This window comes from Malus sylvestris, chromosome 10 (assembly GCF_916048215.2).
Source record: "Malus sylvestris chromosome 10, drMalSylv7.2, whole genome shotgun sequence".
Taxonomy (NCBI): domain Eukaryota; kingdom Viridiplantae; phylum Streptophyta; class Magnoliopsida; order Rosales; family Rosaceae; genus Malus; species Malus sylvestris.
Window position 1 is genome coordinate 42,319,588 of NC_062269.1, and position 19,069 is coordinate 42,338,656.

Here is a 19,069-nt window from a genome sequence, read left to right on the forward strand (position 1 = left end):
AATAGGCAGTCTAATTTGACATCGAATTCGTCATTCACGAGATTCAAACTTAAGACCTCTCACTTCCAAATGAAGAGAAATACTACCACACTGTAGTACTGAGTGACACCCATATTTTAAAGATTGTGCTAGATTTTTTTTATTTCTTATTTTATTTTATATTTTATTACTTGTTGCTATCCAACTTAGACTACTTCAGAGTTACATGTTGCCTGTTCGGAGGCTAAATTTAGTTTTCTTCTTTTAGCACAATTTTCTTTAGCCCTTTTGGTTGGTGATGAATTTTTGTCAATTTTATGGTTAAATGTGGCTTATAAACCTTGGCTGGAGATTTGCAAGAGGAAGAGGATCTTGCATGAGATGTGCACTGGGGTGGCCCGGCCGTGTGGGCGGGTGATGACTCCACTGGAATAAGGGATTTATCTGTAATTTGGGCCTGACTTCATGGAGACCTGGGGAGGAGAAAACCTTTCATACGGCTGATTGTATGCGGCTTTTGCTCACATGAAAAGGGGCCACAGGTAAGGGGTCGTTGATAGTTTATAGTTAATAACTAGGGATGGGCAAATACCTATTGGTTATGGATAACCGCGGTTACCCGTCTATTTAAATTAAACAGTTACGGTTATGAGTAACCATTTAGATAAATAAACGGTTATAGGTATAACCGTTTACCCGCGAAATTTAAATTGGCGGTTATGGGTATTAACCGCAGTTATAAACGGGTAACCGTTTACCCATTTATTTTATATATGTAAAACTAACACAAATCATGTTCTCGATTCAATAATACTTAGCACCCAATAAATTAGCAAGGAATTCATTGGTCATTCTCTCAATAACACTGCTACAGGAATGATGATTCTCATCATCAATGAATTGGCCAAATAAATTCTTTGCGGGTAACTGTGAAATTGACAGAAATGCTTTGACAGAAATGTCTTCTAAACAATTTTTGTAATCCAATAATACTTAGCAAATATTATATTTACCTTCATTGGTAACAGTTAAAAATATCGTCTGTAAGCTATTATTTCAATTATTAGAATGGTATAAGGACTTAAAAAATTAAAATATGGAAATGTATGATGAAAGTACCTATAACGGTGTTTAATTGTCAAAAAAAAATTATGACAATTTTTTTTTTAATTTTCAAGTTGTTAAAAAACATGTAGACGGGTGAAAAATGGGTAATGGTAAAAAAAAAAAGATAAACGGGTTAAAAAGGATAAATGGGTAAACGGGTATTAAACGGTTACGGTTAAATATGTATGCGGTTATGGGTATGGTTAACCGTTTATAAACGGTTATGGTTATGTGTATAACCGTTTAGGCAATTACCCAACGGGTAAACGGTTATGGGTAAATAACCGCGGTTACCTGCTCACCATAACCGTTGCCCATCCCTATTAATAACCCAATAGAGGCAGAGCAACTTTGATGGAATGCGACGAGTATAGTGAAGATATAATTGTGCTATAGAAGTCTTTCTTTAAAACAGAAGACCTAGGTGTTTTGTGCATGCTCTAATAAGCCACGTGGTTAGACTGTCGGACTATAGAATTCTTCATTGTTAAAGGAGTCTGTTTACTAACAAGTACGTAATTGCTCGACGGGTGACACATTTGGCACTTTGAGGTCTACTACACCTTGTTCAATTGTTGAGGGGTTTTGTACTTGTTTGTAACGTGTAAATCTCTCTCTATAGAAGTCTTTCTCTAATACAGGAGACCTAGGTGTTTTGTGTGTGCTCTAATAAGCCACGTGGTTAGACTGTCGGACTATAGAATTCTTCGTTAGAAAAGAAGTCTGTTTACTAACAAGTACGTAATTGTTCGACGGGTGACACATTTGGCACTTTGAGGTCTACTACACCTTGTTCACTTGTCAAGGGGTTTTGTACTTGTTTGTAACGTGTAAATCTCTCTCTATAGAAGTCTTTCTCTAATACAGGAGACCTAGGTGTTTTGTGCGTGCTCTAATAAGCCACTTGGTTAGACTGCCGGACTATAGAATTCTTCATTAGAAAAGGAGTCTGTTTACTAACAAGTACATAATTGCTCGACGGGTGACACATTTGGCACTTTGAGGTCTACTACACCTTGTTCACTTGTTGAGGAGTTTTGTACTTGTTTGTAACATGTGAATCTCTATCTATAGAAGTCTTTCTCTAATACAGGAAACCTAGGTGTTTTGTGCGTGCTCTAATAAGCCACATGGTTAGACTGTCGGACTATAGAATTCTTCATTAGAAAAGGAGTTTGTTGACTAACAAGTACGTAATTACTCGACGGGTGACACATTTGACACTTCGAGGTCTATTACACCTTGTTCACTTGTCAAGGCGTTTTGTACTTGTTTGTAACGTGTAAATCTCTCTTTATAGAAGTCTTTCTCTAATACAGGAGACCTAGGTGTTTTGTGCGTGCTGTAATAAGCCACGTGGTTAGACTGCCGGACTATAGAATTCTTCATTAAAAAAGGAGTCTGTTTACTAACAAGTACGTAATTGCTCAACGGGTGACACATTTGGCACTTTGAGGTCTACTACACCTTGTTCACTTGTCAAGGGGTTTTGTACTTGTTTGTAATGTGTGAATCTCTCTCTATAGAAGTCTTTCTCTAATACAGGAGACCTAGGTGTTTTGTGCATGCTCTAATAAGACCTAGGTGTTTTGTGCGTGCTCTAATAAGCTACATGGTTAAACTGTCGAACTATAAAATTCTTCATTAGAAAAGGAGTCTGTTTACTAACAAGTACGTAATTGCTCGACGGGTGACACATTTGGCACTTTGAAGTCTACTACACTTTGTTCACTTGTCGAGGGGTTTTGTACTTGTTTGTAACGTGTAAATATATATATATCTCTCTCTCTCTATCTCTCTCTCTCTCTATGTATACTCACCGCCTAATATGAGTGACATAGAAACATGAGGGTACACATCTCCGTCGATGCAAGTTGCTCTCTTGATAAAGGCGGGCTGATCTTGTTGCAATTATGCTCGACACATGGGCTGTTTGGTGGGTACCACACCACCTTCCATCCTCCTACCTTACTCATTCATTGGCAATTGGGCATCCTTTTTAGCTTCTGTACTTTCCAACTGGACTGAGAAGCTTCTGTACAGTGCAAATCACATCGACACAACATCGGTCTGAAAATATTTCCAAACGAGCTCTGAAAGGGAGAAACTTTTAAGAGAAACTGAACGATGTGTTCCATAGTGACAGTTTGAGTAAAATATAAGAAAGAAGACGGCCATCTGTAATTTTAATATATCTCTGTACTTTTTGATATTCAGTGTGAAACCATAACTAAAAAATTTCATCAGTGCTTAAAAACAGAAAAGCAAGCTTGATGTGCAGTAAGCTGCATCGATATACAATGTTCTTACGAATTGTAGCGATTCAAGACGGGGTTATCAAATACCTTAAGACTTCACTTGAATACTGATACTCAGGCTGCAAGTACGAGCACTTTAATCGTTCCTTGACTGTTTGCAGTCAATATCATAGGGCTATCCCTCTTCCAACATACCGCACTGATAAAGTGTGGTCCTGGATCGTCGTCATTATCGCCTAAATCCGAAGAGCCAAATCTGTGCCAAGTCATAGGTTTCGAGATGGCCTGCAAGTAATCATCAAAACTGAATCAACTAATGTTGGTGCCAAGTATAATTTATAACAAGATGCCTCACAAAGTAGTGTAACGTCAGGAATACTTCTTTACATCTATGGCACTAATCCGTGTACTAACAATGCATCTTATGAGGAATTGTAATGTGTGTGGGGTTTTAATTTGTTCACATGTAAATTTCTTTACCTTATGGTATACGAACAGTTCATTTGTCTCGCTGCCACAAGCAATGTATTCATTATTTACTGCAAGACCTACAAAGTTCTTCTCGTTCATGTGGCCTCTGTACATGCACAACTGTCAAAGTGAAAACAAAATTACCTCAGACTTTGTTTCTAAATTCATGAAGTATCATAATCTGTATAGAAATCTAACGTGTCATAAGAAGATAACTCACGGGCAAGTTTTCCTTTACGTCCCACAACCGCAGTGTGCTGTCAGTGGATGCAGAAGCAAGTTCGTTGTTAGACAAGAATTTTACATACGAAACAGCTTTTCTATGCCCACGGAACACGTGCAGTGGTTGGCTGATGTTTCTCAAGTCATAATAATGAATGTGATGGTCAGCAGAGCCAACCTGCAAAATCACTAAGTGGATTAGGGCAAGACAATACATACTAGTTTTGTTTAATCGCCAATGGAATGGAATGAAACAAAAGGAATCAACTGTAAATGCTAGAAAGAAATACGGTGAAGGTTAGAAATTTGGAATTCTGAAGAACAGAAACATACTGCCACGAAAAAGCTGGATCCAGGATTATACTTGACAGAACATATATTTGCCTTCATGTCGATGTTAAGAACACTTGGTTCTTGCTTTGTGCACCAAATTTTGACCTGAAAACACATGATGAGACCACTTATAAGCAATTTAATATGGACCACATGAGAATTTCATATGCGGTTGGCAAGAGCACTGAAATGTCATATTCTTAACGGATTTTCCAGAATGAACTTTACTCCATCTCGAATACCTTGCAGTCATCACTTCCGGACACAAGCATTGAAGGATCGGTGCATGAAAAATCAACGCTCCAAGCTCGCTTTTCATGCTCCTCATATTCCATCATACTCTGGTAAGAAGAGCCTTGTTATATAGTATGTGAACAAATGTGGCTGGGGCAGCAGAGGTGTGTAGATTGGCAAATATTTTAAGGACAATCTTTCACTACCTGACAAGTATTTACATCCCAAACAGTTACTACCCCCTCGTAGTCACTACTAGCAATATGGTTTCTAGTGTACTTATTCCAGCTCAAGCAACTAAGTTTGGATCGTGAGGATATCTCCACAATAGGACAGTGGATATCGGTTGGTTCGTTAACCACCTGAAAGTAATCACATTAGAACTTCTTAACTAGTCAATTGACTAAAGTGTAGCAAAAGTTGACGAGTATATATAGTATACACTAAACTGTAGTGAAAGCATTGTCTTATGAGGAAAATCAATAGTTATCTTAAAGTAAAATAAAAAATCAAGGAAGGTATCCCTTGCATATTAAACTATAACAAACTACTTTTAATTAAAGATCAACTAGATTACATCAGTAGCACTTGGAAGCAATAGATTGAGTCATCGCTCAACATCGGCCCTGGAACATTATCCAGTTTAATAAAAGACTAAAAGTTACCGACATTTTACAGCTGCAAGGTATCTGTCCAATGCTTACCGAGGAAAATTCAAAAACCTTGATGCACCGTGAAACTCCAGCAGTAGCAAAGAGCTCTTCATCACGATCAAATTCTATACTGCAGCAAGTATAATGGGAATCTCAAATGCCAACAGATTTGATTGAAATTTTCACACACAATTCACAAGTTGTAGTAACCAAATGACATGATAGGTCACAAGCTAGCAGCCCCTAATGAAGGGGAGTCATCCAATTTTTACAAAAAATGGTGCATGAGAGATGGCATTTAAAATCACCTTGACACAATATTAGCAGAGTGAAAAAGATCACCGTGACTCAGTTCAGCAACGACTCTCAATCGACTGTTTCAAGCAACCAAACAGGTATGAGTGACTATACCAAGATAGGATTCCCTAAAAGAAGTTTGAAATGATACGTCACAAGTTTATACCTGTATTGTGTAAAGCTTGCAAGCACAGATTGAAAATCTTCAAGGCCTGGATTGTAACCTTCTATGTCCATGGCGTTTGTGTCCTCTTCCTGTCTGTTCCAATTTCGTCGCTTTTGCAAGTAGCAGTCTTGTAGATCATTAAACTGTTGCAAGTTGCATAGCAAGGAAAAGGAAAAGTACAATATTTAGAAAGCCTTAACATAACCAGAACATGCAAACAATCCTTGGATCAATTAAGCCGACAACAAACAGAACAAAAGTCACTTTGCAAGATTGCTAACCTGCGAATGGACACGCCTTTTTCTTGCTACTGATAGTACTCCTGGTGTTGTAACACACTGCATTTCAGACCTTCCATAAGCATCCTTCAGTTGGAGCAGCTTGGAGCTTGATTGCCCGTTTACATCAGCTCTCTTGTTCTGTAGGTTGAAAGAACTCATCCGGTCTTGCACATATTGAGTGCTGCAGGCAATGCCGTTGCCATGCTGATCACCGGGAACAAGCATTCTCAGCTTTGCGGACCTCTCCTGTTCCCAGCTGCATAGTTCTAGTCTATGCCTCTCAACGGCAGTAATGTCCTCCTTGATGTACCTGAGATCGGCCTCTAACTGCAGAGGGAAACAGAACAACATAACCAATCCCCGTGCCAAAAACAAAACAATTAGAAAACTAAAACCAAAAACCTATTATAATTGGAACCTCATTGAGCTCTTGAAGCTTTTGCCTTCTCAGACAATGTAAGAAGCTAAGCATGATGTCCATGCTGTTCTCGGCTTCTTGTAGCTCCATTTTTCTCCTCTTCTCTTCCAGCAAGGACAAAAGGCCGTCCAGCTCTTTGATCGAAATCTCGCAGCCCTGTCTAAGATTGCCAAGAACAAGTCATTCATGTAGATTCGACCATTTTTTTCTTTCCCTTTTTCGATACAAGTGATATTGGGGTAGGGGATTCAAACACAATAACTTCGTAGCAGTAAAATTTCTAAACCACTTGAGTTAATTAAGCAAGATTAAGTCAATAAAGATACAAAATTTCGATTAATAGTGACAAACATGACTAAGGCTTGGAAATGCTTTTAGCTAAAAGCGCCTTCGAATAACCAAAACGTTTCTAACCCGACGTTTCTAACAAGATTTTACTGAAAAAGTTACAATTTATTAAATATTTCGACGTTCTTGTTGAAATAAAAGCACTTATGAGTAGAAGTGCTTTCTAGGAAAGCATTTTCAAACGGGCCCTAATACTGACCTTGTTCAATTTCCGACTAAGAAGTTCAAAATTCTTCGCCATCCGAGAATCCAAAACATTTTTCAGCAACTGCAAATTCCAATAAAAAGTTGCAAACTTTCGCGCACTTTCTCGGCAACCAAACACCAAAACACGTCCAAATCCAAATCTGAAAAAAGCGGGAAAAGAACGAACCTTGTCGAGCAAGAAATTGGGGAAAATGCTGGCGGGGGTGAGGGAGCTAGCGCAGCAAGGGCAATCGCTCTTGATGCGGAGGTGAGTTGAAATGCAGACGTGGCAGAAACTATGGCCGCAGGCGGTGAGGCAGGCGTCTCTGATGATCTGCATGCATATCGGACACTTCATGTCCTTGTCCGGCTCGTCGTCAAACGGCGCCGTTTCGGCGGCGGAGTCCTGGAAGTATTCGGATTTCACGGTGGGGACCAGCGCACCACCCATTGAGCTCTCTCCCATTGGAGGGACTGAAATGGAATTGAGGACTTTGTAGTGAGAGAAAGAGGAGAGAGAGAGAATTGAAGGCTGTGTGTGTCTAATCTGGGTGAAGCGTGCGTGAGTCGACCATTTGACTTGAAGAGTTTCTGAGGGCGATAACTGCCCACGTTAGGCGGGTAATTATTTTTTGTTTTATTTTATTTTATTTTTTAAATTTTGGGAGGGACGATCGAGCATTGAACGCGACGTACTAATTTAAAAGCTGGTGTATCAGAAACTAACTACCACTAATTAATAAAATGGAATCGTCCACCGAACCGATAAAGTTTTTAATACGTTGAGAACACAATTTGGTACATAAATATCAAAATATAATTAGTTAAAAAAAAGTTTCAAGTATTCATCAATTGTATTATTATATTTAATGTATCAGACCGTATTTTAGATATTGAAAAATCTCTCGTTCAAAGAGAAAGAAAAGGTGAAGAAGAAAGGACTGAAGTAGTCTCCAAAAAAAAGAAAGGACTGTGAAGGTTTACATCTATTTGTCTCCCTGGTACCACCAAGTTCGAATCACTCATTTTTATAGTTTAAAACAATTTAAGTAGTATCATTTGTGTCAAAATTAATAGAATGAATTTGCGTGTTCTACTTTCATGGATTTTCATTGATTTTTTTCACCAAACAATTAACTAACTCACTAAAATTTTCGCTTTACTAAACAAAGAGTTTTAATTTATGGTAAACGGTAAACTTGAAAAGTATGTGCATGTTCGCTCTATTCCTAACACCTCAACGATTAGATTTTTAATATATATGTAATTGACATAACAAGACGAGAATCAGAATAATTTCAATACGCATTTCTAAGTGGATGAATAGCGATAATATTGAATGATTAGAGTGTAGGATAGCCAATGGGCTATAGTGCAAGTCGGTTTGGTCATCAATCAAGAAGACAGTTCGATGGTTCGACTTATTTTCTTGGAAAAAATGGCCCATGGATGTGGACCACAGAGTTCGCTGCTAGTGATGGAATGATACTGCTGTTTGATATTTTCTCTGGTTTTAAATGCAGCCGGACCCAGGCGGTTTGCGACAATCCAACGCAACCTAGTTGAAGGATGCACCCAAGAAGAAGGGAAGTTTTAACAAAATATTTTTGATACTGTTTACTTTTAACAAAAATAATAATTTTATTTTAAGAAGTCACTTTTAATACTATTCATTTACAATAATTTTTTTTCATTTTGATTAAAACTTAAAAGCCTGTTTGGTATTGGATTTGAATCCAATATTTTTAACTCAAAAACAAGTTTTGAGTCACAATTTAAGATCTTTGTTTGGTATTTGATTTGAAAACAGTTCTCAAAATTCCAACCCAAAAATATTTGAAAACAAAGCCTATTTGTTGAAAACACAAAATGTATGTTTTTAGACTTTTTTTTGGAGATTCAACAACTCCAGCAAGAAGATCACTATTTAAGCTCAAAACCCCAACAAGAAGATCATAATTTACTGTGAGAAAGCCCCCCCATCAAACCCTTCAACTTAACTTTTTTTTTTATTTATTAGTTTAAGAGAAGTTGCATACCAAACAAGGTTTTGGATTCAAAATTTTTAAATCAAAACATGTGTTTTTAGAAAAACTCAAAATTTTGAGTTTTGTTTTCAAGTTAGATACCAAACGGATCCTAAAGTTTTCAGACCATTTTCATTAATTTTCCTAAAAAGAAGATGTTGGGTTTGGATTACCACATGTTAATGATATAAGACACATCCCCAGATTACTTCTGAAATAGCTAAAAGTGTTTTAAGATACGCTTCTGAGTCGTAAAAGTAATTTTTTAGTTTTTTTTTTTCAAGAAGTAATTAGGAAGAACTGGATTTTTAGTCAAGAGTCTAATCTCCGAAGTTTTTCCTGCACGTTGTACATTAAAACCGAAAGCCCCGGCAAAAACGTCAAAGAAATGGGAAAGAACAACACATCCACGTCTTCTTCTTCCTCAATACCCAAATACTTCTTTTGTAATTTAGATCTATACCATATCATTCCTCTGTATACAAATTTCTTTTACCATTCACTAATTGTACCTAATTTTCCTGTTTTCTCCTCTTGTATCGAGTAATCATCACTTTGCTGGCGTTGTTGTGACGGATTTCTTTATGCAATCTGCAATACCTTCACAATCTGTTTGAGGAACGACGCAGGTAGAGTCATCTTCTAAGGAGTCTTCTGTGCGTGCGTGAGGAGACGAGAGGTTCCCATGAGTCTGGCAGGCCTTCATCGTCTTACAGTGTTCAGCTTCATCATCTCTTATGTTCAGAAATGTGTCGTACAAATTCTCTGAAAAGGGAACATTTGTCAAAAACACAATGCAAATTAGGTCATACCATCATTCTGAACTTGTTCCCGCTCATGTTGGTACAAAGCTGTGCAAGACTACTTTAGGTTCCCGAGACTATGGTCCCGTCCCAACTATTTATATAGCGGAAATGAGACGTCTTAGTTTCAACAGGATACTAAAACAAAGTCTAAAATTGAGCAAACTCATAGACATGTCGATGTATGAACTGCCATTACAAAATCAGAATCTGAAGACTTGCCTATTTTTGGCCTTCGAGAATTGGGAGGTCTTGAAGTTTGAAATTCATCTGCATAAAATTTGGGGGGAATGTTAAGTCTTCGTTGTTGCCTTTCAGGATACAAACAAAGATTGAAAAACAGACAAAACTTACCAAATAAGTACATGTCACCGCTAGTGTAGTATTTCACAGCAACCTCAGGAGCAGGCATCTTTTTCAAATCCTCTACAACAGAAGAAAATACCACATCAGGTTAAGTGAATTTGTATTTGAGGTAAGTGTAAGACACTGCATTTTACAACTGAGCAATTAAGAGAATCACTTGAACGTTGCATGCTTAGAATATTCGGTGTGATCCAACAAACACCTTTTTTGTGATTCAACCTACTTGGTCTTAAGGCATCAAGTCCTGAAAAACTCTAAATCATACCTCCTCGGGCCTTGATAAACTTGTCGTAGGTTGAAAATGCATGGCTCTCTACACATTCAGAGAAGTGATCTGCAATAGTGATCAAACAAAATACATGAAAATGCATTTTAAAATAAACGCTATGCTGGCTAACGTTCTGGTTACCTATTCTACAATGCCCTTTGACTCAGTCACATACTGAAGATGACCACAAAAATGCATTCAACAAAAGACCACTCGGTGCAACTAGGGATTCAGAAAGTAGAGATTACAATATAGTCTTTTAAGTAACGAAGTCAACCATATACTTCGTAATCATTTGGTTTAGATGGAGAGTTCTTGTAAGCTTGCAACCAATAAGGATAATGCAGAAGAATTATGGTACATTAAAAACTAGATGCTCATACTTACATGCCATCCTTGGGCTTATTACATACATAAAGGCAGTCATAAAATAATAGAAGACTGCGATGTGCTGAGCAAGAAAGCGGTCAACCCACCAAGCGTTTCCCCCCAATTCCTGCAATTAGATCCATCTTCTATTAATTATATCAACCAAAATATGTAGATAATAATACGTTATTACAGAAAGAAGATCCTTACTTCCATGATAAGCAAATGGTGCATCTCATTCCAGCTTTCTGCAAAATGCACCTTCAGATAATCTGCTCTTCTCCACCAGCCAAAACTCTCGTACATGTGCAGAACAGACATAAAAGCTGCCAAAGATATACCACAACAAAGACATGACTTAAAACTCGCAACCAGAAACAACAGTAGATATTAGGAAAACAACTACAGAAGAACACACTGATCCACAAAGGTCATTAGAATGGATTAACATATTCCTAAACGGGTAAAATGCACAACTTGAGAGAAAATTAAGAGGAACGTAAGGGCACACCCTTCCATGAAATCAATCATTATCATCCTAACCTGCGGAAGATGATAATACGAAGCACTCCCTATATCAGATCAAATCATAATTATAATAGAAGGTACGGTCAAATTTTGATGTATGTGAGGGCATGCGTGATTTGGCTGTACATTTTCTTGAATTACTAACGTGACAATATATATGCACTGCCTTCAAATGTGAGTTGTCCTCAATCGTTTGAAGCTTAAATTCATCTTGCTTGAAAAGAAATTTCTTTGCATATTTTTACATATACGCTTTCAGAGCAGAAAATTATTACTAAAAATGGCGTAGTAGCACTCACCAAAGTAAGGAACCCTTGCGATAGTTTCCAGTACGAAGAACCTTGCATAGTCTCGGTCGTGGTACAGAGTATCAAGTACCTTTATCACTGTATCCTGGAACGATTAGTAGAACTGAATTAAAATCTAACATCAACAACAACTACCAGAGACAAAAGCTCCTAAGCTACCGAAAAGTGATTATCAAATCAAGTGTATATAAATCAACTAAGACGACATCTTAACATTAAAGTGCTAGGATCATCCTGAATATTCAACAAGAAGATAACAAACTGCAATCTGTGTTTCACATTCGGTAGGCGCACTGAATGAATAAAAAAAGCTACCAAATGATATAACATTTCTTCGAAAAATCGACATTGGAGCCAGGCAAGCACAGTAAAACGATTAATTTAACAAGAGTTATGATTTACCGTAAGGAAGATGTTGAAGGTTTGTTCACACTTGATAACCCAGCTCTCAAAAGCACTTGAAGACGAATTCTCTGGGGAATTCTCACTGCTTGCTTTCAATTCATCGAAGGTTGAAGCCTTGAACTCAAAGGACTCCTCCACTACCACTTTCTCTTCATCTTCTTGCAGAATAGTTGCTCGAACTCTACACGAATTTCAATACCAAATTACAATTTTTTTTAACCAAATTATTAAAAAGCCCACAAATTTGAATTCAGAATCCGATTACAAAAAGAACCCATAAAGCACAAACACCAAAATTTAAGGTTTTCTCACAAATGGCAAGTTGGCAACATTAAAGATTCAATTTTTTTTAACACATAAAGCGGTGGAAAACAGATATACCTGGAAATCGACGGACGAGCTGAAATGGGATTGTGAGGAAAACGATTCCGGGATGAAAAGGCTGAATTCTTCAAGCTCCTTGCTCCGAGAGAAGAAGAAGAGCGGGAGGCGGAGAATGCAAACACCGTCGAAGACAGAGTCGATGCCGCCATTCTTGACGAATTTTGCAGAGAATTCAAACCCCCAAAAGAAAGTGGAAATCAAAATTGGAATTTGGTTTTTCGATTCGTCAGTTGGTGTGAAGGGAAATAGTCAACCGCCAAAGGGAGGGAGGGAGAGGGAGTGAGAAAAATGGCATCAAATTTTGTGTCGTGTTGTAGGAAATGTGGGGAGGGCAGCATGCGATTTGCGTTGATGTGATCGTATGATATACGATGAACGGATAAGATTACGCTATCTTAAGATTCATAGCAAAAAGGATCCGATGAAGATCTGTTTCCGTGACCGACTGCGTTTTTGCTTGATGCTTTCTAAAAACACGACACGAACGACAGAAATGACACTTGAATTTTGTATTCATTTTTTGATGGACGTGGCTGCTTTTATCACCAGTTGCTACTAGACTGTTGGGCTTTTGGTCTTTCTTGCTTTGATTACCCCTGGGCTTGAATTGGGCTTCTTCACTTTATGAATTGAACATTAGTGGTTCTTTGTACACTTAAATTTTGTTTCCAGGCATCCATTAACCTTATTTTAAAAAAATTGTATACCCGTGTATAAAATGACCACAAGGGAATTAATGATTTCTTAAGATAAACAATTATTTTCCTTGGACACCTATAGGATTTTAAAACAAACAACGTAGTAACCAATCGATTGATGAACTTCGTAACTGTTGAATTTTACAGTAAAATCAAAGAGAAAGCCTTCATAATTAATACAAGGAATATGGGTGTCCAAAGAAAATAAAAAACGGGTGTCCAATAAAAAATAAATTCATAAGAAAAGTACTAGAAGAGTATTTTTAGAAGTTTAGTAAATTACTTTGGATGTCCAAAAGAAATGTGAGAGTAAATTGGGTGTCCAGGGATAAAATTGGGTGTACACATAACCACTCATTGAAAATATAGTAGCTTAGCTCTTGCATGTTACGGTCGGTCGTTTACTAAAATTGCCGTTTAAAAATGCTTAATTAAGTTTTGTAATCGCTTTTATCAGAAGCACGGATGCGGTGATAATCTTATTAAAATATTTATGTGTTCTTTGAACAAGCACATGCAAGTGCTTTAGTGTTAGAAATGTTTTTGGTTAGGGAGGTTTTTCCTGAGTACAGAATGTCCGTTACGAGGATTAGGAAAATTGACGCTTCCTCTCTTGTGTTCTCTTACCTTCAGCAACACAAGCTAACAAAGCTTCTCGCGTTTCGCGTTGCGAGAGTAGGAAATAATGTTTACCGTACGTATACAGCCTTACTCTTACTTTGCAAAAAAAAGTTATTTCTACGACTCAAACTAAGCTTCTCGCGTTACAAGAGTAGGAAAGAACGTTTACCGTATGTATACAACATTACTCTTGCTTGGCAAAAAGGTTATTTCTACGACTCAAACTCGTGAGTGTTCTCTTACCTTAATCTAAATAATTAATAGAGAGATGACCACTGCAAAATGGCAATGCAAATCATGGATCAATCTAAAATTCTGAATGGTAGCTTTCTATAAACCATACGGTCCTGGGGAATTTGGAAAAATAACCAAATTTCGGATCCTAAATAGAATTCTAACAACCATTTTAAATTTTTAATAACTATAACCACAAGTTGATATGAAAATACTAATACATCCTTAAAATAAAGTTTTCTTAAAAAAAAAAAACCAAAAAACAAAAGGCTTGGTTGTCTTTTACCGCCATCTCTGTCCTTTATATAATATAGACGATAATCAAAACCATAGAAACCCAACCCAAGCATAGCCAGCCATGGCGTGTAGCACGATCCCTCTCTCTTCCTCTTTTATACTCTCACACACAACCTTCATTTTGTTCCAAACCCCCAAAAAAATTTCAACCTCCTCTGCTCTCCAATTTCTCCACTGCCCTTCCTCAACATCTCAGCCCCTCAATTGGGACCTCCACTTCTAAGATCGGCTCCAGAACCAAATCGTTGGTGAAAAGCCCAAAATGTGATAGTCCCTATCTCTTTATCTCATTTCCTCCGAAGGTTGAACTTTGGATTTTGTTTTCTTCTATGATTGAATTGGGGTTTTGGGTAGTCTAAGGAATTTCAAGGAGCACGGGTGGTTTTGAACTTATTCAATTCTACTTCGAATCTCCTTATCTTAATTGAATCTTGCTTTGTTTAATTTTCATGGATGACAATTTTTTTTTTTTTTTTTTTGAGAAAACTTTATTTGAATGATGTATTAGTATTTTCATATCAATTTTTTGTTATAATTATCCTAAATTTAAAAAGATGGCTAGAATTCTATTTAGGGTCCAAAATTCGGTTAATTTTCCAAATTTTCCTACGGTCCTCACCCCCTTTTATACGTGTACAGATGCTCCTAATTCAAACAACCAAAACCCCAAAAAACGTAAAAAAATTGGTTGCCCAAATTACTCAAACCGTAACGTGGTGCATCATGATCTCATGATTAAGAACATTAAACATTATCTTAATCAAAGCTGTTAAACACTTGTCTTGTGCACCTTGATTCAAGTAGATCTGACAATCTTTTAGATTAAATTATTTAGTTTAAATTATCGGTCCGAGTCAAGTAAAACACATAATCTGAACTACTCTAGTATGCGAGAAATTCAACTCGATGCAATCAGATAGACTTATTTAGGTCCGAGTTCTGACCTGACCAATTGGCCTAACTCGAGTTTCGAACTTATTTAGGGTCTTGCTTTTACGTTTTCCTCTGTTTCCGCTTTTGACTTCCAAAACCATGGAAGAACAGATGATAGCAAAGCAGAAAGCCAATAGCTCAGACTACTTAGGCCGCGAAGGAAGTGAATTCAAGAGCTTCGGAGTATGCCTCAAATGGGTCTTCGTGGATCAGTCCAGCATATGGAGGACCGGACTTTCATGGTCCGTCTTCTTCGTCTTAGCCATTGGTGTACCACTCGCGTCTCACTTTCTCCTCGCCTGCTCCGACTGCGATACCAATCACAGCCGCCCTTACCATGTTGTCTCCCAACTTTCGCTTTCCTTGTTCTCGGTGCTCGCATTCGTCAGCCTCTCTATCTGGACTCACAGATACGGTTTAAGAAAGTTTCTCTTCCTTGACAGGTTATATGAATCAAGCGAGAAAGTTCGCCATGGATATAAACAACAGTTCCAGGTAAATCACAATTTAACACGTATGTATAGACTTTCTTCCCTGACTCTCGCAAAGCGAGGAGCTTTGTTAGCTTGAGATCACCTCTAACATTGTGATTTTTTTATTGATAGTAGATACTTTGATTTATGGTTATCAATATTGCGTCGATATGAATCTCGCTCCAGCTAAAGTTATTGAAACTTCGATCTCTAATCTCGAACTTGGGATTGCAGAATTCAATGAAGCTCCTTTGCTTGATCGTCATCCCCTGTTTTGTGTTAGAGTGTGTCTACAAAATATGGTGGTACGTCTCGGGAGCAAGAGAATTGCCGTACTACGGCAACGTCTATTTAAGCAACACCATTTTGTGCATGTTGGAGCTGATTTCATGGCTCTATCGAACCACGATTTTCTTCCTCGTTTGTGTTCTGTTCCGGCTCGTTTGCCATCTTCAAATACTTAGGCTACAAAATTTTGCACAAGTTTTCCAAGAGGAGACCGAGGTCGAGTTGATCTTGATGGAACACCTCAAGATCAGACGGAACCTCCGGTCGATGAGCCATCGGTTTCGCATATTCATCTTGTTTTCTCTGATCATGGTTACAGCAAGTCAGCTCACTTCTCTGGTGTTGGTAACAAGGTCTAGTGCTCATGTCAACATCTACAAGGCCGGGGAGCTTGCGGTAAATTTTAATTCAACTCTATATATTACATTGGAAAGAATCGAACTCTGAACTTGCTCTATATCTAACCCGTCAAATTTTTTTTATTTCGTGCAGTTATGTTCTATTAGCCTAGTGACTAGCCTTTTCATTTGCTTGAGAAGTGCAACCAAAATAACTCACAAGGCACAGTCAATTACAGGCCTTGCTACAAAGTGGCATGTGTGCGCCACATTACACTCTTTTGATTACACGGAAACTGAGACTCCGATGGCTCCGATTTCTTCAACTCCGGCGTTTCCTTTCGGTGTTGACATGGAATCGGAAGATGAAGAAGGTGTAGAAGATGACGATTTGGACAGCACGAAGTTAGTACCAATTTATAGTCAAACAATCTCGTTCCAGAAAAGACAGGCTCTAGGTTAGTAGTAACAGATCACTTTATAAAATTATTTTTACCATTTTAGTCTGAAGCCATTAACTTGTGGTCTGTTGTTTGCAGTGACATATTTGGAGAACAATAGAGCAGGGATAACAGTTTTCGGGTTCACGGTGGATCGAATGTGGCTTCACTCCATTTTTGCAATTCAACTGGCTCTTCTGCTATGGCTGCTGAACAAGACGCTGGGTGTTTGATGCACCCATTGCCATTGAGGATAGCACCAAAACAATGTAGTTATATGGGTCGCTGAACTTTTCCTGTGGAAAATGATATATGGTGATTTTGATTTGAGTTCATTATATATTTTCGAAATTAGGATTCAGTCGATCAACATTTACGTTGTTTGATAGCGAAATAAACATCAGTTCACCTTGTGTTGCTGGTGGAGAAGACATTTTATTAAATGCTTGGTGGGTCGTTTTTATAGAAAATTAATGAAAAAATTTTAAAAATTTTGAGTTTTAACGATAAAGACAAAATAAAAGGTAAAGTGAATAGTACAAAGATTGACTTTTTAGTGTAAAAATATGGTTTTTCGTTAAAGTGAGTTGGGAGCTTTTCGTTAAAGGTCCAAAGTTTTATTGTTAGAAATTTCATATAAAGCTCTTTTAAAAGTGTTTTTAAAATTACTGAAAACACTTTTAGAAAATGTTTTTTTTATTCCAAAAGCACTTGAAGTGCTATGTGCAAGAAGTATTGAATATGTTTTTTTCTATAATTTACTTGCATTTTTATTAAGTATTGATTTCAAAAATATTTTCACCAAAAAAGTTTTTAGCCAAATTCTATGGCCTTAAAGATTAATTGTTAATTATTGTAATTGGAGAGATTAAGGAAAATGATGAAAAAATACCTACGAAAAGGAAATTCGGAGAAGGATAGAATTCCATTTGCATAATTTCTTTTTAATACATATTTTGGATGCACGAAATGTAATCAAACACTAATTAATTATTTGTACATCACAAAGCATCTGTGTTTTAGCTGATCCGTCTCCAAGTCTTATTTATCTCATCATGAAATGCACACAGAGCCTTCAGACTTGAGGAATTCTGCACATCACAATAGTAATTAAAACACATTAGCCCATATCAATTTATGAACAAAAAATCCAGAATATCGTTGTTAGCCAACACTCGAAAACAGTGATCATGCACATTTTCATTATTTCTTCGGTCAAATGACGAGTGCAAGATGATTTTTTTTTAGTGTCAATAACAGCTCAAATAAAGAAATAAAATATAAAAATTGAGAGAGTGCTTACGTTGCGCAGTCAATTTTGGGGTCGAGAGGAACGGGAAGGGACACATGGCAGAGATCAGGAAGCTGCCTGAGTCTGTCAGGGTTGATCGGAATGCCAGCAGCTGCTTTCTTGAAACATTCACAGAGGTTCCTCCGACACTCTCTGGTGGTAGCCGCATCAGAAACTGTTTTCACACCAATGCAACAAGTAATCGGAGGAGTCCCGGGGCCGGACCCCGTCAAGTATTCCTTACATGGCATCAAATCCATCAAGGCCTCTTGGCATGTGATATCGCCATTTGCAGGACTTGCATGGTTCAGAACCATAACCATCAGCCCGAAAAAGATCACCAATTTCATCTCCATTTTCTTTTGGAACACAAAAATAAGGCAAATATTGATTATAATTTGCTTGGATATGCAAGGGACTTGAAGATTTGGGTGTGGCTTGGAGCATGAACTGCATGCTCTATTTATAGGGGAGTCGCGAGCTGCTTTTTGGTAGCTCATTTAATGTGTAGAGGTGCAGTCAAAATTTTTTCTCCTTTTTAAGAGTTAATTTTTTCCTAAACAGCTAATTTTTACTTAAAAGTGAGAAGTATGTCAGACCAAAAGAAAAACAGGTTTAAAACTATGTAAAACCATAGGCGCCAATTGATTAAGAGCATTTTTTCTTGAATTTGAAGCCTCGACTCTAAATATAACTTGTGTAAAACAATAAGAAATAGGCAATACTAAAGCAGATAAAAGTTGCACAAACAATTAATATTAAAAATCTACACAATGACCAAAATCTAGCAAAATTCATATCTTGATGGATAATTATAATTTAATTCTTTTATCTTTTTTAGTTTTTTTTTTGGGTTCAAAAGATTATTCATGTAGATTGTGGAGTTTGAATAAGGGGGGCATTTCCGACAAATTCTGCATATAAACAAAACAACAACTAGCTTTGCCAGTTGAGAGTTCAGAGGGTTGTATATCTGTAGCTGGTTTTTACTTTTATGGAGAAGAAACGTTTTCTTTGCTGGTATAAAACGCCTTAGAGTTACAGC

General features: G+C 37.4%; 4 protein-coding genes and 1 long non-coding RNA gene across 8 annotated transcripts; 2 read left to right on the forward strand and 3 right to left on the reverse strand.

Annotated features, from left to right (window-relative positions):
* Nucleotides 1-1,254: 1,254 nt before the first annotated feature.
* On the forward strand, nucleotides 1,255-2,663 carry LOC126584843 (uncharacterized). Its single transcript, XR_007610132.1, has 3 exons — nucleotides 1,255-1,638; nucleotides 2,091-2,316; nucleotides 2,543-2,663. It is a non-coding gene; the product is annotated as an uncharacterized LOC126584843 (long non-coding RNA).
* Nucleotides 2,664-2,702: 39 nt separating this feature from the next.
* Nucleotides 2,703-7,518, reverse strand: LOC126584840 (E3 ubiquitin-protein ligase COP1-like). Of its 4 annotated transcripts, none has more exons than XM_050249209.1 (14): nucleotides 7,141-7,518; nucleotides 6,967-7,035; nucleotides 6,420-6,575; nucleotides 6,002-6,328; nucleotides 5,721-5,863; nucleotides 5,566-5,631; nucleotides 5,309-5,387; nucleotides 4,811-4,966; nucleotides 4,613-4,711; nucleotides 4,371-4,475; nucleotides 4,036-4,215; nucleotides 3,825-3,935; nucleotides 3,432-3,629; nucleotides 2,703-3,121 (listed from the first exon to the last, which is right to left on the reverse strand). In XM_050249209.1, the coding sequence occupies exons 1-13, from the start codon at nucleotides 7,417-7,419 to the stop codon at nucleotides 3,459-3,461; spliced, it is 1,941 nt and encodes a 646-aa protein (XP_050105166.1). In that variant the 5' UTR covers nucleotides 7,420-7,518; the 3' UTR covers nucleotides 2,703-3,121; nucleotides 3,432-3,458. The 4 variants fall into 4 exon arrangements, with proteins under 4 accessions (XP_050105166.1, XP_050105165.1, XP_050105164.1 ...); XM_050249208.1 differs by having other exon boundaries at nucleotides 2,703-3,179; XM_050249207.1 differs by lacking the exon at nucleotides 2,703-3,121 and having other exon boundaries at nucleotides 3,246-3,629; nucleotides 7,141-7,517.
* Nucleotides 7,519-9,394: 1,876 nt separating this feature from the next.
* Nucleotides 9,395-12,905, reverse strand: LOC126587241 (ubiquinol oxidase 4, chloroplastic/chromoplastic-like). Its single transcript, XM_050252277.1, has 9 exons — nucleotides 12,409-12,905; nucleotides 12,025-12,208; nucleotides 11,614-11,707; nucleotides 10,997-11,112; nucleotides 10,805-10,913; nucleotides 10,415-10,483; nucleotides 10,138-10,209; nucleotides 10,006-10,053; nucleotides 9,395-9,745 (listed from the first exon to the last, which is right to left on the reverse strand). Exons 1-9 carry the CDS (start codon nucleotides 12,558-12,560, stop codon nucleotides 9,531-9,533), a joined length of 1,059 nt encoding a protein of 352 aa, XP_050108234.1. The 5' UTR covers nucleotides 12,561-12,905; the 3' UTR covers nucleotides 9,395-9,530.
* A 1,975-nt stretch (nucleotides 12,906-14,880) lies between these two features.
* Nucleotides 14,881-17,084, forward strand: LOC126585129 (uncharacterized). Its single transcript, XM_050249524.1, has 4 exons — nucleotides 14,881-15,689; nucleotides 15,902-16,351; nucleotides 16,448-16,751; nucleotides 16,833-17,084. Exons 1-4 carry the CDS (start codon nucleotides 15,294-15,296, stop codon nucleotides 16,964-16,966), a joined length of 1,284 nt encoding a protein of 427 aa, XP_050105481.1. The 5' UTR covers nucleotides 14,881-15,293; the 3' UTR covers nucleotides 16,967-17,084.
* Nucleotides 17,085-17,639: 555 nt separating this feature from the next.
* On the reverse strand, nucleotides 17,640-18,453 carry LOC126587497 (non-specific lipid-transfer protein 8-like). Its single transcript, XM_050252577.1, has 2 exons — nucleotides 18,037-18,453; nucleotides 17,640-17,824 (listed from the first exon to the last, which is right to left on the reverse strand). Exons 1-2 carry the CDS (start codon nucleotides 18,378-18,380, stop codon nucleotides 17,809-17,811), a joined length of 360 nt encoding a protein of 119 aa, XP_050108534.1. The 5' UTR covers nucleotides 18,381-18,453; the 3' UTR covers nucleotides 17,640-17,808.
* Between the last annotated feature and the right edge of the window lie 616 nt (nucleotides 18,454-19,069).

Bases quoted from the DNA above. Each gene is read 5' to 3' on its own strand.
- LOC126584840 (XM_050249209.1), bottom strand. From the start codon at position 7,419: ATGGGAGAGAGCTCAATGGGTGGTGCGCTGGTCCCCACCGTGAAATCC. The intron at 5,632-5,720 runs GTATAAACTTGT...TGCTTGAAACAG, and splicing joins GCAAGCTTTACACAATACAG to TCGATTGAGAGTCGTTGCTG. The intron at 4,476-4,612 runs GTATTCGAGATG...ATGTGTTTTCAG, and splicing joins CCGGAAGTGATGACTGCAAG to GTCAAAATTTGGTGCACAAA.
- LOC126587241 (XM_050252277.1), bottom strand. From the start codon at position 12,560: ATGGCGGCATCGACTCTGTCTTCGACGGTGTTTGCATTCTCCGCCTCC. The intron at 11,708-12,024 runs GTAAATCATAAC...TAATCGTTCCAG, and splicing joins CCTTCAACATCTTCCTTACG to GATACAGTGATAAAGGTACT. The intron at 10,484-10,804 runs GTAAGTATGAGC...TCACTATTGCAG, and splicing joins AATAAGCCCAAGGATGGCAT to ATCACTTCTCTGAATGTGTA.
- LOC126585129 (XM_050249524.1), top strand. From the start codon at position 15,294: ATGGAAGAACAGATGATAGCAAAGCAGAAAGCCAATAGCTCAGACTAC. The intron at 16,352-16,447 runs GTAAATTTTAAT...TATTTCGTGCAG, and splicing joins ACAAGGCCGGGGAGCTTGCG to TTATGTTCTATTAGCCTAGT. The intron at 16,752-16,832 runs GTTAGTAGTAAC...TGTTGTTTGCAG, and splicing joins CCAGAAAAGACAGGCTCTAG to TGACATATTTGGAGAACAAT.
- LOC126587497 (XM_050252577.1), bottom strand. From the start codon at position 18,380: ATGGAGATGAAATTGGTGATCTTTTTCGGGCTGATGGTTATGGTTCTG.